This window comes from Ischnura elegans, chromosome 1 (genome assembly GCF_921293095.1).
Source record: "Ischnura elegans chromosome 1, ioIscEleg1.1, whole genome shotgun sequence".
Classification (NCBI taxonomy): domain Eukaryota; kingdom Metazoa; phylum Arthropoda; class Insecta; order Odonata; family Coenagrionidae; genus Ischnura; species Ischnura elegans.
This window is the reverse complement of record NC_060246.1, coordinates 60,921,457-60,937,347: the sequence shown is the minus strand read 5'-3', so window position 1 is coordinate 60,937,347 and position 15,891 is coordinate 60,921,457. Positions and strand designations below refer to the sequence as shown.

The window sequence follows — 15,891 nt, the reverse complement described above, 5'->3', positions numbered from 1 at the left end:
TTTTTATCAGTGCCTCATTGATGCCCTCAGCTTTCCTGCAAACAAGCCAGGTAGGAGATTTGCTATATCTTCGTGAGCTTCTACTCCCGTTAGTGTAGTTTTTCTCTGGTTGGTCGTAGCCACTTTGCAACCTTAAATAACTTCTCCATAGAGTTATATTATTTCTATTTATATAAAGTGACAAGTAAAAGGAGATAGATAGACTTCCTTATGGCATGATGGAGGAGCAGAGAAGGGGCGAAACAGGGAAGTATACTTGTACGAGGCGGAGGGTATCTCCCTCGATGGTTTTGGAAGTCCATTGACGAAGGAAAAGATTGCAGGCTTTCGGGTACTCACCGTATGGGGTCAGAAGGAGAGAAGGAAGGAGAATTGCATGGAAAGAAAGTTTCCATGGGGTTAGCGAAGGACGTGTCATCTTTAGAAACAACACAAGATGTGCGGGGAAGGAGTGAAGATAAAAGTACTTGGAGTGGAAAATGTCGGGTGATATAGTGGGAGAGGCAGTGGGATCAAAAAGAAGAGGAAGAAGAGTTGATATCCCCGTCGGAATCGAGAGAAAAGATGAAGGGAGATTGGGGGACGGGTGTTGCGAGGTGTGTGGGCGCGAGTATCGCTAAGTGGGAAAGTTTTTTAATTGTTACATGTGCGAGGGTGGGTGGGCAGGATGCGAGGCTGTGGTGGGGTCGGGCGGTGAGAGAAAGAAGAGAGGAAAATTGCAAGACGTAGCAGGGGGTGGGGGCTGGTGGGAGGAGGACGAATGGAAGCGGAGGAGGACGTTGTACGAAGGAGTCCGTTATGTTTAAGGAAGGCTCCAGGGCGTTTCCCATTCCCTCGGGAACGGAAATGTTTTCAGAGCAAACTGTTTGCGCAAAGAAGAAAGCAAAGAAACAAAATGGACAAGTTTAAGCGCAAAGCAAACTCCCTTAGTGAGAAATATCGAGGCGAAACGGGCAGCTTCCTTGCTGAAATTGTAATTAAGGCGTTCGTGAAGAATTTATAAAGCAAGGAGAGGGTCAGAAGCGGAAATATTCAAAGGATAGTTTAATTCTATTCCGTTCCGTGATTTCCGTTGGTTTTATTGTATTTTTTTGTAGGATCCCGCAGGATGTAATTTACCTCATTGTTTTAAGTGGCATATAAATATGTATATTTAAATCACTCCAGTATGTGTTTTTTCGAAAATTAATTAGATTTGAAACCAAAAACGATGTTCAAATCCATATTTGAAGTGAGACATGATCAATGATCATGTCAATTTTAGTGATTTTGTTTTCAATTTTCCCGGCGAAAACGAATTCATGTAAAGCGTATTTATGTTATTGAGGTAAAAAATGAATGCCGGTGTAAGGCTGAATCTAATTAGTATCGCGGTTTCAAATGGAAATTTATTCTTTGTTTACCATCCACGGCAGAAATCCATGTGACAGGCGCGAGACCGTTATTCTAATGCTGAAATACATTCTAAATACTTTTGGTAGATATCATTAAAACAACCTCTTTTCAGGTCGATGGAAAATATGAATTCCTCTCCGCATGCTCTCTCTCTCTCTACCCCTCTCCCTATCTATCTCTGTCGCCGTCGAATTTGAGGAAATTAATTCGTTGGGAGGTTAAAGGCGGACAAATTTAGTTATTCTGGTGGAATAAATAGAACATTTTCATAATGAAATCGCAGTGGAATTTTAAAGTTAATCAAAACGAGTCGTATTGTGCCTTTCTAGGCCCACTACAGCTCATCGCATGCATTCATTCGAAAGGGCAAGATAAATAACGATACAATTTTACGCATGGAATTCGATGTCGACGAAGAGCTAGATATGTATTCGAGAACATGCCTTTGCTTGCCAGCGGCGGCTGTGGTATTTACGCGGACGGGAAAGGTTCAGAGTGAGTGGATCTGGAATAAAATTGGCTTAACCCTTCCCTGTCTTTCTCCACTTTTATGTCCCACGTTCTGGTTTCGCTCAAAAACACATTCGTATCCTCTCTATTTCTAAATTATTGTGAATGCCTCCACTCCCTTGATTTCTATAGTTATTCCTTTTCACCTTCACCATTAAGAAGAAATTCATCGCCGCTATTGGTAGCAATAAAGTTAAATCGACTTTGTTACAGAAGAAATTATTTTTGAGGCATTTTTAGTGCTTAAAAACAATGACCCATTTAAAAATGTAACATTAGTCAACGTTCTAAACGTTAGTTCGTGAGTTCATGCTATATTTGGCTAAAATCGCCCTTGATTCAGGAGGCATGCAATTGCCTCGGATTGTGCTGTTGGAGGTTAGCGTGGCACTCTCATGAAATTTGTGATTTTATATTTTGTAATTTTTTTATAAAACTGATTTCAATGAAATTGCAGTATGGCGTGACAATATGCATACATTCGTAGCTATGTGATATTTCCGTCTAGAACTACCTCCCAAAATTTTGCGGATGGTAATTTTAATTCATTGAGAATCTAAATAGCCCCACAGAAGATATTTGGAATCATTCATAAAAATGGAGTTTCTTTGTTCTCGCTCTCTACATCATATTCTTATTCGTTTTTTGGTCCTTTCGTTTTTTTCTCATCAACTACGGACATCCATCTTGCTCGTCACCTCTTACCATCGCACGCGCTCTTCAGTTCAAACGGATGGCGGATGGGAGACCAGGAGAGTGAGGAATAAGCAGGGGGGAGTAAAAGGGTGCGAGGAAGTGGTCGGAGGGAGTGGGGGCAAAGCCAAGTTGAGGGGCGAAACCAGTGTATTCACTTTCAATCAACAAAAAAACATCGGCGGGCTTAAAAGGGAAGACGAAGAACAACAAGAGAATATCGGACGAAACGGCGCGAGAGAAGTAGAAAGAGGGTGGGAAGAGAGAGAGAGAGAGAACAGGACAGCGGCATACAGACCTTCAGTTGTTTTTGTCCGAGAGGTTCGTGTGGAGGGGTTGAGGAGAAAGGAAAGAAGTGTAAGAGGAAGAAGGGAGGCAGTTATGGAAAGGGCCGGGAGGGAGGAATAGTCTCATTCACATCGGAAACGGAAGTGCAACGCAGTGTGATGGCACTGTCGGGATGATATGAGATGGAGGAGGGTGGGAGTCTGTGGGACGCGGAAGTGGACGACGGCGGGTGGTGGGAGGGAAAAGGGATCCTGGAATCGGGGAACTACAGGAAAAAACTTACTCCGTGGATTCAGCGAATTTAGAAGCCGAAGGATTCCGCCTCCGTGGCCGTCCTCTCTTCTTCTGAGGGAGAAAAAAAGTACTCCCGACGCGGAATCGAATCACTTCTCAAATGACCCGGAAATAAAAGAACACGTTTTAAACTTCTTAATTATCGTCGCATCCAATTTGCGGCTAACTTTATTCCCGCCGACGTTGCCCTCACTCGCGCCGAGTCGTTATCGCGCTCACATTACCACAGTCGCGGCGTTTACTGCTCCAGCGGGCGAATTTTTTCTGCCCTTCTCATTTCTTACGATCCGGTTAGTTTGCAATCGTCTGGATATTAAATTGAAGTAAAGAAGCTTAAAGTAAAGCAATTTTTTGTATGACTAGAACCGTTTCCACCACATTTAAATGAAGCAGGTGAATAGTTGTTATATTTATTTATGCATGCTGGTAGGAGAAGAGCTACTCTTTAGGAAATAAAATCGACTTACTGAGATTTTTTTATGGAAAAGCTATCTAATGCTTACGAGAAGCATTAGCTGCACCATAGTGATTTTCTAGGGATGTGAACACAGTGGCAAGTAATTTGATGTTAATTTACATAATACAGTTACATAGAATAATACGTTGAATACAAATACTATCGTCTTCAATATTTATTCAAAGACTTATACTATCACTTAGCTACACCTGGTGACAAAAGACGTCACTTATGTCCATGTCAATTACATTATATTATTATCAATTTCTGATGTAATTTCAATTATAAATAATTGTGATTTGTATGCATTGTGTAACCCTTCCATACTCCATTCGCAAAGTTTCCTGCACCATACCTCAATACTCTAAACTGCACCCTATATTCTTTCATTCATCACGTATGTTACTTCAGTATTGAGCCATAAATGACTGTAACCAGCCATATTAGCCAAATATATCCAATCCGTATTTTAAACCGATCACATTGTCTTCGGGGAATCGCGGAACTAGCGGGTAAATTATTTGCTCACCAACCATTGTTATCAATCGCGGAGACACGGTGAGGGCATATCGTGACTTTCGACCGCATCCCATATGTGGAAACCCTACCCTGGACGCTGGCATATGAGGGGTCGTGCATGGTTAAGAAAAAAGGGGTATGGGATTCTACGGCTCAACCGTAGCCGTATCGCTCGGTGGGGCTTATACAGCTGTCTCCGCTGGGAGTCAAACCCTGGAAACAGGGACAACAATGAGTACATTTTCCCCCTTTGATCGGACTGGGACCATTTGCTTCGCATGGTGACTTTGGAAAGGGGAGGGGGTTTTAGCTCTTGTAGGGAGGGGAAGCTACGATAGTGCTGGCATACTGTTTGCTTGTCTATTGGGAGGTTGTGGGTGGATACAGGATGGAGAGGGATGGGGAGATGAAATGGAGGAGGAAGTGAAAGGAAGAGTGAGGGGAAAAGAGGGAGGAGAAGTCGGTAGTAAAAGGAGAGAATGGCTGTTAGAGAGTGGAGAGAGAGAGAGAGAGAGAGGTTGGGGCAGGGGAAGCGAATGCGCTCTGGCAATGAAATGGCTGCATCGTGTCGCCGGCGGTGGTTCGGCTGTGGGGAACACGCAAAGACGCTAGTCAAAAGAAGGGAGTTGAATGCACGGCCGAGAGTGGGAGTCTCAGATTGTGGGGGTATTGCGGTTTCGTCGTGGGATGGGGAAGAGATGTAATAAAGAGGGAGAAAAGCGGAGCTGTTCTGGAGAATTTAGCGATGACCGCAAGCACGACGCAAGGGAGGATGTCGTACACTCTCGTTCTTCTTCATGGTAGCGTCTAAAGCAACCGTGTACACATTCTGTAATATCAGTGTGTGTTTTAAGCAGAACTTGATAGTGATGTCCGAGAAGGGAATAAACTCTACCCTATCAAAATTTGGCTTTCAGGGACTATGTAGACGATAAGTGAGAAATGAAAGAGAAACGAAGTGCGAATGAGAAGGTGTTGCACAAAACAGCGGTGACGCTAAGAAAAATACCAGGGTTTAACTCCGTGTCTTCTTCATAGTATTCTATGTAACGATCACGGTTTTGTGAGTTTAGCTTCATAATTCCAGCCTGGCCGCGGTAGTGTCCTCGGTTGTAACAACTTGAGAATTAATTTACTACTTGATAGGGCTCATTAAAGGAGGAAAAAAGGGAAATAGGAATTACTGGGATTTAGATAATCAGCCCTCATCACTTGCAAATTGGCGTAGCGCGTCAATCAGTATTCGCCATGAAGAAATTTAAAGACAATCAATCTCGCTGCGTAAATGTCTACGTCCCTTTAGGGTAGGCAGTCTTGGTCTGTTTTTATGAAATGCGGCTAGAATGATAAAGTGAGAGAGAGAATCGGAGCAAATACCGTAAAGGAATGTATTTCGATGGCCGTGAGCATAATTCAACTCGGTGAATTCTATACTCGAAATATCCCTCTAAATGGAGAAAAGGGAAAATTAGGGGGGATAAATTTCGGGAAAGGTTTGCATTTTGCTCAACCAAGAAATGTTGTAGGCGTCATGTGAATAAATTTTGCAAGAATATTTTTGTTGCAAAGACGTGGTGAATGCAAACAAAATACAGCGAGGGAATTCATTACTTGGATAGGCTTTTTAGTCGAAATTGGGAAATGCGAAGGGGAGCAGGTGACGACTTCGTAATGTTGAAAAAGGAGGGGGAGGAATATTGTGAACAGGGGCCAGGAATGGTAGGGGAAGGTAGAATGAGGAGACAAGAGGTAGAGGGAGGAAAGCCGTTCCAGGGGTTGCTGCAAGGGTGGAGATTGGGACAGGATGTCTTCTTACACATAAATAACGAGGGGCTACGAGCCGACGTATGGCTATTGGCCTTATTGAGGAGTACAAAGAAAGACCTTTTATAGAGTAAGCGAAAATAGGTATAGAGCGTTCCACATTTAGTTGACAGTACGAGCCTTATGGATAACAGTGTTGCCAAGCTTCCGCTCCGCCGGCAGGCATCCTAACAGCGTATGCAACCACACATTATATGGCGCCAAAATGGTTCAAAAAGTTCAAAAAGGAGTTAGGGATCGCACGAAAGACGGCGTAAATTAAGGAATTTTTTAGCGTAAATTACAATACCTTTGCTGCAATATAGAAGGAAAAGTCTTTTGTTATTTTATGTAATATGTACTTATTCAATTCACAAGCTGAATAATGAATAATTTGTAATATAAAAAAATAACAATAAATTGAAGGATAATAAAAATTATCGCCACTCCTGAATGAGACAAAATTTATATTCCTCCCATATTATGCAATATGTTTTGGCTCTGGCTAGTATTACATGAAAGGTGATGTTGTATAAGACATCATCAGTCTTTAATTTTTCAAAATTTTCCCGTACTTGGTTTATTGTAAATTAAAGATCTCTTTTCAAGCTGACATCTTCAAAGCTAATTTCCTTAATGTTCTTTTTCCTCCGCCTTGTATTAGGCAAGGATTCTAATTTCCTTGAGTAATAAGAGGCATTATCTACCACTATAATTGATAGAATGAGAGGGTAGCGGAAAGTTAGGGCTGTTCCCCATTGCATTTGGGTGTGGTTTTTCTTGGTTTCGCTTAGTTGATGGTGGTGTCACCGTATCTGTCTCGTTTGATGCCCTCTCGAAATCGCTTTTTGATTAGTTATACTGAAAAAAAGAAATACCATATGCTCTCTGTTTGCGTATTGTTACTAGACGATGAATTTAAGTAATATTACGATGTGGAATTCCTCTATATATATGTGAAATACATATTTGAAATACATGTGACCACAATTATTGATATCATAGACTGGGTACAAAGTTTTTCTACCAACGTATAATTTGTTATTGGGGTATTTTGAGGTAAAAATGTCGTTAAACAGCAAGGGTTTTGCTAATTACTCCAATATAAATGACATATGAATTTTTTTATGGTAGAGACTATATGGAGTCCAGGGTCAGTTTTACAAATTGAAATGTATATTTGCTATGATTCGTTTTATGTGGCCGGAATGAACAAATTTTGCATTAAATGATATTTTCAACTACATCTCATCATATAATCGTTGCCCTAAATGATAAAAAAAACTCTTAGTGCAATGTTACATCAACGAAATAACAGACATGTCGTACCACGTTAACTTAGCCCCCCTCAGTTTACATGGAACATTTAAATATAATATTCCTTATTAATTCATACTTATTGCGAACGCATTTATAAATAACCGCGATATTACCTTAATAATAATATTAAGAAGGCATGACTTTTCAAAGAGCATTCAAAATGGGTACAGAGATAATTGTTCGATAACGATCAATATTAATTCTGTCATTATCAGTCTGAACTTTCATTGATTTCTCAAAAACATTTCGTGCCTAAATTCTGTCTCTTATTCTTAGACATGTCGACTAACATTCCGTTTTAAATAGTAACTCTCTCGAAGATGAGGTGGAGAAATGGAATGGAATAAAATGGGTAGAGGGAGGATACGGTCGTCGCTGAGCGTATCTGTTCTTTCACAAATTGAGAAAATGGGATATCCTTGAATTTTACGGGTAAGTGTCGTATTTCCCGAAACCGCTGCCAATTTTCCGGGACTTTTATTCCTCATTCTTGGGATAGCCACTTACCTATTTCACTGCTTCCAACTAGCTTCAATTGCCTCGCAAACTTTCTTCGCGCTTATTTCCTCAGCACTTCCGATTCCTTCTCTACTCTAGCTTTAGGTCGCAGCCTCTTCCTTTCCTTTCGTTCCCTAAAGCCGTCGCCTATTCGCCATTTATGCCATACAACATTACTTTGCTCAAGGCAGTCGTTTTCATTGCCCGTTGGAATTGCGCTTGAATATGGGGAACCGGTAAGTTCCTACTCGATTTCGAATTAACCAGCAAATCTAAGGAAATCACAGCTTACCGTGTTGCCTTCACGTGCACTTTAGCCTGTCGCAGGAGGCAAAAAATGTTTGTCAGACATTCAGAACCGAGAGTTAAGATAACTGCTTAGTAACCAATAGTCCGTTGCTACAGTATTCATACTAAGCTGAGCCATATTATTGCAATGGGGTGGATATGTTTATGAATCACGGGTTTAGGCAATTTTTATTCCATAGGTCTTCATTATTTTACCGCCGAGAATATTCCGAAGTTGAAGTTTTTGAATTATTTTTAGGAAAATAGTATTACATGAGAGAGTAACTTGTCTTTACTTTGAAGTAATTAATTTCTTATGGCGCACCGGTTTATCCCAACATCATTAATGCGTGGCAGTGAACAGGCGGAAAGAATTTATTTTGTTAAGCTTTCATTTCTTCCTGCTTCTCTTTTTCGGCAATGCGTTAAAAGACAATCACGGCGCCTCAGCAAAAATCACAAAAACTTAGTATAAAAGAATGTGGCTTTTCTTAGCTATTCAGTGGGGGTGATACGTCTTTATTACGCATAAAATCAAAATTTATGAATGATCTATATGATTCAAATTGTAATTTTTAAATTTTTTATTATAACTTTCAACACAATTTTTTTCTTCCTGCTCAATTCTGAAATGTACGTATTTGTTGTAGGTATGTAATGTTTGAATGTTGAACTCTGCGGATAATTTGCATAATTTGGAAAATCTGATTAACATTTTAGTTGATATATCACTTATATTTTAGGTAATAAAATAATTGATAGAATATTAAAAGTTCATTATAATTTTTTACCCAACATCGTGATCCCTCCGTGCGCCTGTTATTTATAATGCATATCCGCACAATGCAATCTGAAATATTTCGTTGAGGACCAGGTTTCCACGGAATTCACACTAAATAGGAGCAAGATATTATGTTGATCTTATTCTTATGGTATTTACCTTGAATTGTCAAATTACTATAATGCCATAAATGGAAAGAGTATTACTGGCATAACTTTGAGTGCACTAGTAATGTGTCTTACGATGTTCTTCTATTTTTTTGCCCTCAGGAGCAGCGGCAGCTTCTCGCCTCTACGTGGAGGCGATCACGAAGCTCGCCCGGCAGGCGCAGCAAGGGAGCACGTGGGGAGGATCAGCTGATGTCGGTGAGTACTCTGCCCACTCGCCATCTCGTCACCAACGTCCGCATTGTTGTCCTTGGAGACGTCCTTAATTGAGAGTGCTCGCAGCAACCGGATCTCAATCACATCCCTATTCTTCCATTGCTGTTTCTGATATATCGGTGCCTCATGGTGTAGCGTTGACTCAAAATGACGATGAGGGGAAATGAGATTACAAGGAATGTTTTATTATATAATAGCTATGCTTGAAAAGGAGTGTAAAACACGCAGAGTATGGCGTGTGCAAATAATTTAAAATATTTCTTTTTACAATTATAATGATTAATAATTTTGGGTGTGGCCATTCGATGTCGTTGATTTTAGAAATAGGAGGGGTATTAGCACTCAAAGCCATCACTAAGTACACTGATGTCTTTTAGAACACAGCTTTTTCCCAAATATTCATTTTTCTGTATGTTTGATAAAATGTAAATATGGCTTAGTAAGGTTCTGAAATATTTTTGGTCCTGTGTGTCCTTTTGATGAAAGCAGTTTGACATGTAAGTTAAACACATTAAGAAGTGGTGGAAGAAGTGCATTGGACTCTTTGCAAAAACTATTGTGATAATTCAAGATGGATCTACAATTGAAGGATGCTACTTCACTTAGACCCCGTCAACTCATCTTTGCGATCGGAATAGTTCCACTGCTCAAGTTTCGTCCATATAATATTGAATTTCAACGTTTTTTGAGGCAGATGAATTATAGAAGTGGAAAAAGATGGAATTATTTCACTTTAAGAGCCGTAAAATATGAACATGGGGTAGTTTTAGCATCATACATCAGCTTTTTGCAAATCGAATAATAAATTTCTTCATTACGCTAATAATTTTCGAAATATAATCACCTAGTAAAGAGCAAGCCCGTGTCTCTTCGATGTCGAGGAATTTTAACATTGCAAGTATACCCTGAAAATTGGATATCAGACTCTCTAAAACCATTTGCTCCCTTGCCAGCCCTACCTCCAATACTATGTAACCCCTGAAACCCCCGCACCCACCTGAAACGCCCATTCTTCCCCATCCTCCTCCTCTGCACCCTTCATAGGGCCTCCACCCTTTGCCAAAGGAGCGATGCAGCTTTAATGGGATACGAATCGCAAACGTCCCCCTTACCGCACTGAGTGAATTGGATTTCTCTTATTAAGTGGTATGAAATATGCCCCCATGCATCCCGGCTTAAAGAGACGTCGACGTGCCCCCGGTTGTTGGCTCTGGCCCCGTCTGCTCCCGACCGCCCTCTTGCCTCGTGAGCTGCCACCGCCTTTACCTACCCACGGGATCGTATCCACCCCCGCCGGCCAGGTCACCTCTCAGCTATCACACGATATGCAGGCTGTTTGATGTTGGATTTTCTTGCTCGTGGATCTAGTTCGGATCTCGGGACTTTCGAGACATGAATTTCATATTTTCATCGTTGAGTAGGTACTGATTGTGTATTTGAAGAATGTAATTCGTTAAACGATTACCAAATTTGTTTTGTGACTCGTGTGGAGCTAATTAAATGCTTCGGATTTAATTTTGTCTTATATATTTTTTCGAAGAATGTTCCAAAATACCTAGCGACTAATGTGACTTGCGTTAACTTGTGTTGCAGTTAGTACTAAGTCTTCCATGTATTAGAGTTAAGTGTAAAGTGGTTTTAAATTGACGCTTACGTTCTCTCATTTATTTTCTTTATTTAATGAACTTAATTTAATTTATATGTATGGCTTTTTCAGATTTTGAATAATCTGTCAAACTAATATAGCCATATTAATCGTATTAACCTACATTTTATATTTAAGTGGTAAATATCTTCGTGGAAGGGTATAATTATTCAAAGAAAAGGTTTATCTCAGGGCCCAGTCAATTGAATTTGTAATGTTCCGTATCGGCTTCCCTTAAAATTTACATTGTGGAGGGTAGAATTTAATATTTGATCCGATATCCTTAGCGACTTCTTAAGCACTGAATTATGGGCTCTAACGTTTTCCTCTCTCGAATCAGACATTAGCTGCCTGCTGATTCGAAATCCCATTGCAAGTGGATTTGAATTGATTGACTTGTCTTGCCGGCGCCTCGATGATTAATGGGAAAAAATCCAATTTATCGCATTCAAAGAACCCCTAATGAATAAAGCACCATCGCAGCATGTATACACCGGTTTCCCTGCCTCGTCACAAGGGTGACATCGTTAATAAGTTATTCGGACGGGAAAAAGGCTGAATTCCCCAGAGAGCGAGGCGGAGACATCGTCGAACGGAACAAAAGAGCCAATAGCTAAACGGGTCGCTCGCTAAACACTCCCACTCTCTCTCTCTCTCCTTACTGAGAAGCTAGGGGCGAAATTTAACTTTCAGAACCGCGCAACTTTCAGTGAACGGCGACCTATTCAAATGGATTTCGGGGCCGCTCTGATCCCTCCCTACCTCCCCCTTACGGAACACTTCACCCACCCCTGGATCTCTTTCTCACGGCGAGCAGGCAGGGGAGTTGGGCTGATTAAAATTTAGTGACCCTCGCATACCCTGGCGGGGTTCAACCTTTCTCCTTCTCTCTCTCCACCGCTATCTCTCGCTTCCATGGCGTTTGCACTCTCCCCGAGTTCGAACCCTATGCTATCCGGCCGGGTGGTCGGGAAAAAAGTTTGCTAGGGATTTCGGCCAACTCCTTCCTCACATCCCTCCAACCCCGCGTTTTCTTTTATGTCCCTCGCCGTTCTCTTCGCTTTTCCGCCTACTTGCCCTCTCCCGGGGGATGGCGTTTCTCAGCGCCAACTACTCCGTTTAGGCGTCCGTTAGTCCGCCGTGGCGAGGTGGTCGGTCTCTGTCTGCCTCCTCACGTCCCTTCCCAACCACCACATTTCTCTCGCTATTACAAGTGAGCCTCCTCTCTTACGTTCATTTCCCCATGGCTTCGATTCATTCTCCGTTCGGTCCATTCATCAACGCCTCCAGGTTCTCAGGTTAGCTCAGCACTTCAGGTCTTCATCTTCATGTACCTCTTGTTTTCTATCTTAGTGTGTATCTACTTAGAAGTTATTGATGGGAGTGTTACTGCATGGCTGAGCGGTATTTCTAGCCAAGGATGTAGGTCATTAGAAGTTGCAAGTTAGGTCATAGAAGTCTTCATGTTTTCGTATGCACTGAAGTAAATTTTTTTAAAATATGGGATCTGATGAACTCACATTGTCGTCATTAGAAATCCTGAAATTTAGAAAATGATTTTCTGATTGGTGTGAGGTCTTTAGACCCTTTCCTTTTAGTGGAGGACTGTACTCTTAGACGATTTCTTTTCTACAGCCATTTGGATTTGTGATCCTTGTTTGTACTCTTTAGCGAACATTCAGGTTTTTCAAACTGCCATCACTTTGGAAATAATAATGCTTTCTAAAATAGTGAATACGGTGAATGTAAGGTGGAGCCCGTCGTTTATGCTTTTAAAAGGTTCCCTTCCGTTCTTAACCTATATCCTTGCCTTCCAATCTCTTTGCTCACATCCCCTATACTTCAATTCCTTCTCCATATGGTCAATTTTCTATTGTCTATAGGTTAAAATATTGAGGTTAAAATGTTGACTTTACGGGAAATGCGAAACGTTTCAATCATCCATCTTCATATTTCTCCCATGGCTTTACCTACTAAAATAATGTGGTAATTCCTAATAAGTGGACATGTCTGTTAAATACATTGATCACAAAAAGTGAACCGCCAAAAATGAGGTTATTTTGTCGTGCAGTACGCATTAAATAGGTATATATGTTTGAGTTGATTGGGGTAACAATATGAAATGTTTCACATGTTAAAAAATTATTCGTCTTCACCTCGATTTGAAGTAAGATCTACAAAAGTTCCCTGAGTTCTTAGCCAACTAAGCTGTGAAAAAACGTTTTATACTTCAGCAGATCGTTGATGGTTCTAGACCCAAAGCATTCAGTACTTGCAAGGTGTTATTGAAATGGTGCACAAGGTTTAAACTTGGGAAATATTGAATTGAATGCTGGTGAAGTCAACAGTGTTTTCGCAAATTAAATCACTTCATTGGGGCGTGATTGAGGCTCGTTGCTGATTATTCCGTAGTTATTCGCAAAATAAGTTGAGTGAAAGAGAGGAAGTTGGAGAAATTAAATGCAAATAACGGTAGACTTTCAAGATGTTTTCCCGTTCACAGGCTCAATCCCTTGGTGAATAAAACTTACTTTACCCTTGCTTATTGATTTTTGCGCATTTCGGTATTCTATATTGTAAAATCAGGTTTTGCATCCAATCATCTACGCAAACATTATTTTTTATATTACAGGTGTGTTCGTCCTTTACTGTGACAGGATTTGCAAGCCCACCCTTGTCTTTAAAAAAAATCCACCTTGTACAGAATTAAACCCCGGAACTCCGCATGAAAAAGAGAACGTAACGTAGCCTCAACTGTGTGGCCGCCCACGCGGGTGAGAATAGTCTCATCTGTGTACACATAACAGCGCTCACATAAATGAGGAAACATCACTATTTCGCTCCCGTCGCCCCTAGGCCTTTTCGTTACGACTCCTGTGGCCGGCACACCCTCGCTCCAATCTCCTCGTCCGGACGGACCAGCAAACACCTCTCTCTCTCTCTCCCTTTGCCTCATCCCAAGGGCTCCTCCCCACACCATTTTCACCCTCCACCCCGGACGCCGCCAGTCGCTTTGATTCCTCTCGCAGTCGTCTCCTGTGGGAGATGGAAGGTGGGCCAAAGTTTTCTGATGTGTGCATGTATGTGTGGCCGCGCTCATTCCCCAATGTCTCCACCATCTCTCCTCGTAACGGAGGAAGATAAACTTCCCCCCCTCCCCCTCCACCCTCCTCGAATGGACCATTCGCCCTAGCGCTACCGTCACTACCTCTGCGCCAACTTTCCTCGTGTTTCTTGCCTCTCCCACTCCTCCTCAGCTCCGATCTCTCGCCATAATCTCCCATCTCCATTCGAATCCTCGTCGGTTGATGACTAGGACGCGGAGTTTTACGTGGATTGTTTTGTGAATTTAAACGAGGTGAAAGGGTGCTTTCCCGCCAGGTGATAAATCTTCGTTATCTTTCATTGAAATCAGTGAGAGACTGTTCTCTTGACTCTCGCCTTACATGTTCTTCACTCTCGCATGTTTCCCGAGGGAGCTTGGCTTTTCTTCGTCATAGTTGCCTTTCCTCGATTCGTAGTGAGAGTTTTCTCTTTATGTGCAATCCTAGTTGGGGAGATAAATTAGGTAATAGAATACGATGTATGCCTTTACATCCTACGAACTTCTTTCGGCCCACTTCTGTGAAAATTTCGAGGTCTCTCAAGGTGAAACTCATCCAAGTTTACTGTAACATTAGAATGTAGCTGTTTTATTATGTCTTAAAACCTAAGTAATGTATTTTCTCGAAGCATTCAAAACTTGAATTATGAACACATTTCAGGTAATTTTTTATGTTTTAATTTTTTGAGGTGAGTATGAATAGCTAATTAATTATTTCGCTAGGATCATTCTGTAATCATTGTAGTTTCTGAGAGTATCACTTAAAAGTTAGAGTAATATATGTAATCCTTGTGTCGACATAAAAAATGTAATAGTCGTAATCGATGTTAAATATTTATTTTTACATCTATTCGTGTATCAAGAGTAATTATCAGAGGAGGAGGTATTTCTTTTACTTTTTCTGAACAAACTGAAGGTGTATTCCATTTAAGCATGGCATATTAGAAATGAAATATTATCCGATTTCCAGATATTCCATATTTTTCTTCCGCCCTATTACGTTCATTGTAGTTATTTATATAGAGTTAATCATTAAGATTTTTTAACAGAATTTTTTTAGCTTCACAGTCTTTCAACGAAATTCCAAGGGCTGCCTGCGTATAATACTCCAATTATCCCACGGCAGCCGTTGCACCTGACGTTCCCCTCAACGGCCCCTTTCATTCTTCCTTCCGCCGCTCGATTACGTCTTCAGCAAGCGCTCCATTTGAGACTCCCACATCCAACCGCAAGTTACGTCCCCAAAGGATCGTGCGCGAGGCCTTCCTTCACTGAGGAAATCTAATCCCTGCACCGAAAGACCTTCTTCCTCCTCGCCGTAAAATTTTAGTGAGGAAACGAAAAAGATAAGAGCAGAGAACAGGCAAGATGCAGGAGTTTTGTCTCTCTTTCACTGATGAGGAGAAACTGATGTTATATGCTTTGTTCTTAGCGAAATAATACAGGGTTACCATAACATAATGGTACGGTTGTGAACATGGTTTAAATGAAAATGGAATTACCTACAAATTATGTTTTTATTGTTCAAATTTGCGCCTCAAACAGCGCCCGTAGTCACTCGAACAGCAGTCAGAGGAAATGTCAGCTACTTTTCAAAATACTCATTGTGAGTTTATTAATTGTCTTTATGATAATTACTCGGAAAAAAAACTTGTGGGATATGTGTATTAATTTCAGTAGTGGCTACAAATATGAAGCAGGTAACCTACGCTAAAAAAAATATACCACGTGCACGTTTTACTGGTGCATAGCGGTATTGGTAGAGAGACATTGATCAATAAGTAACTCTGATCAGTGCATAATTTCGGTCGTAACACGTCGGAACGGTCCTTTGGAACCTCTCAGGGAAAATTGGGTTCCTTCTTCAATTCGGCGCTGCGTTGCGGCAAGAAAATTTGATACATTTTCGTATTT

The 15,891-nt window shown here is 41.1% G+C and overlaps 1 protein-coding gene across 1 annotated transcript in view; it reads left to right on the top strand.

Moving 5' to 3' along the window:
• Positions 1–15,891, top strand: part of LOC124153533 — a 937,775-nt gene that overhangs the window by 421,631 nt on the left and 500,253 nt on the right. Inside the window, exon 3 of the mRNA XM_046526794.1 lies at positions 9,116–9,211. Within this exon, the coding sequence (XP_046382750.1) occupies positions 9,116–9,211 (96 nt within the window). The remainder of the gene's footprint in view (positions 1–9,115; positions 9,212–15,891) is intronic.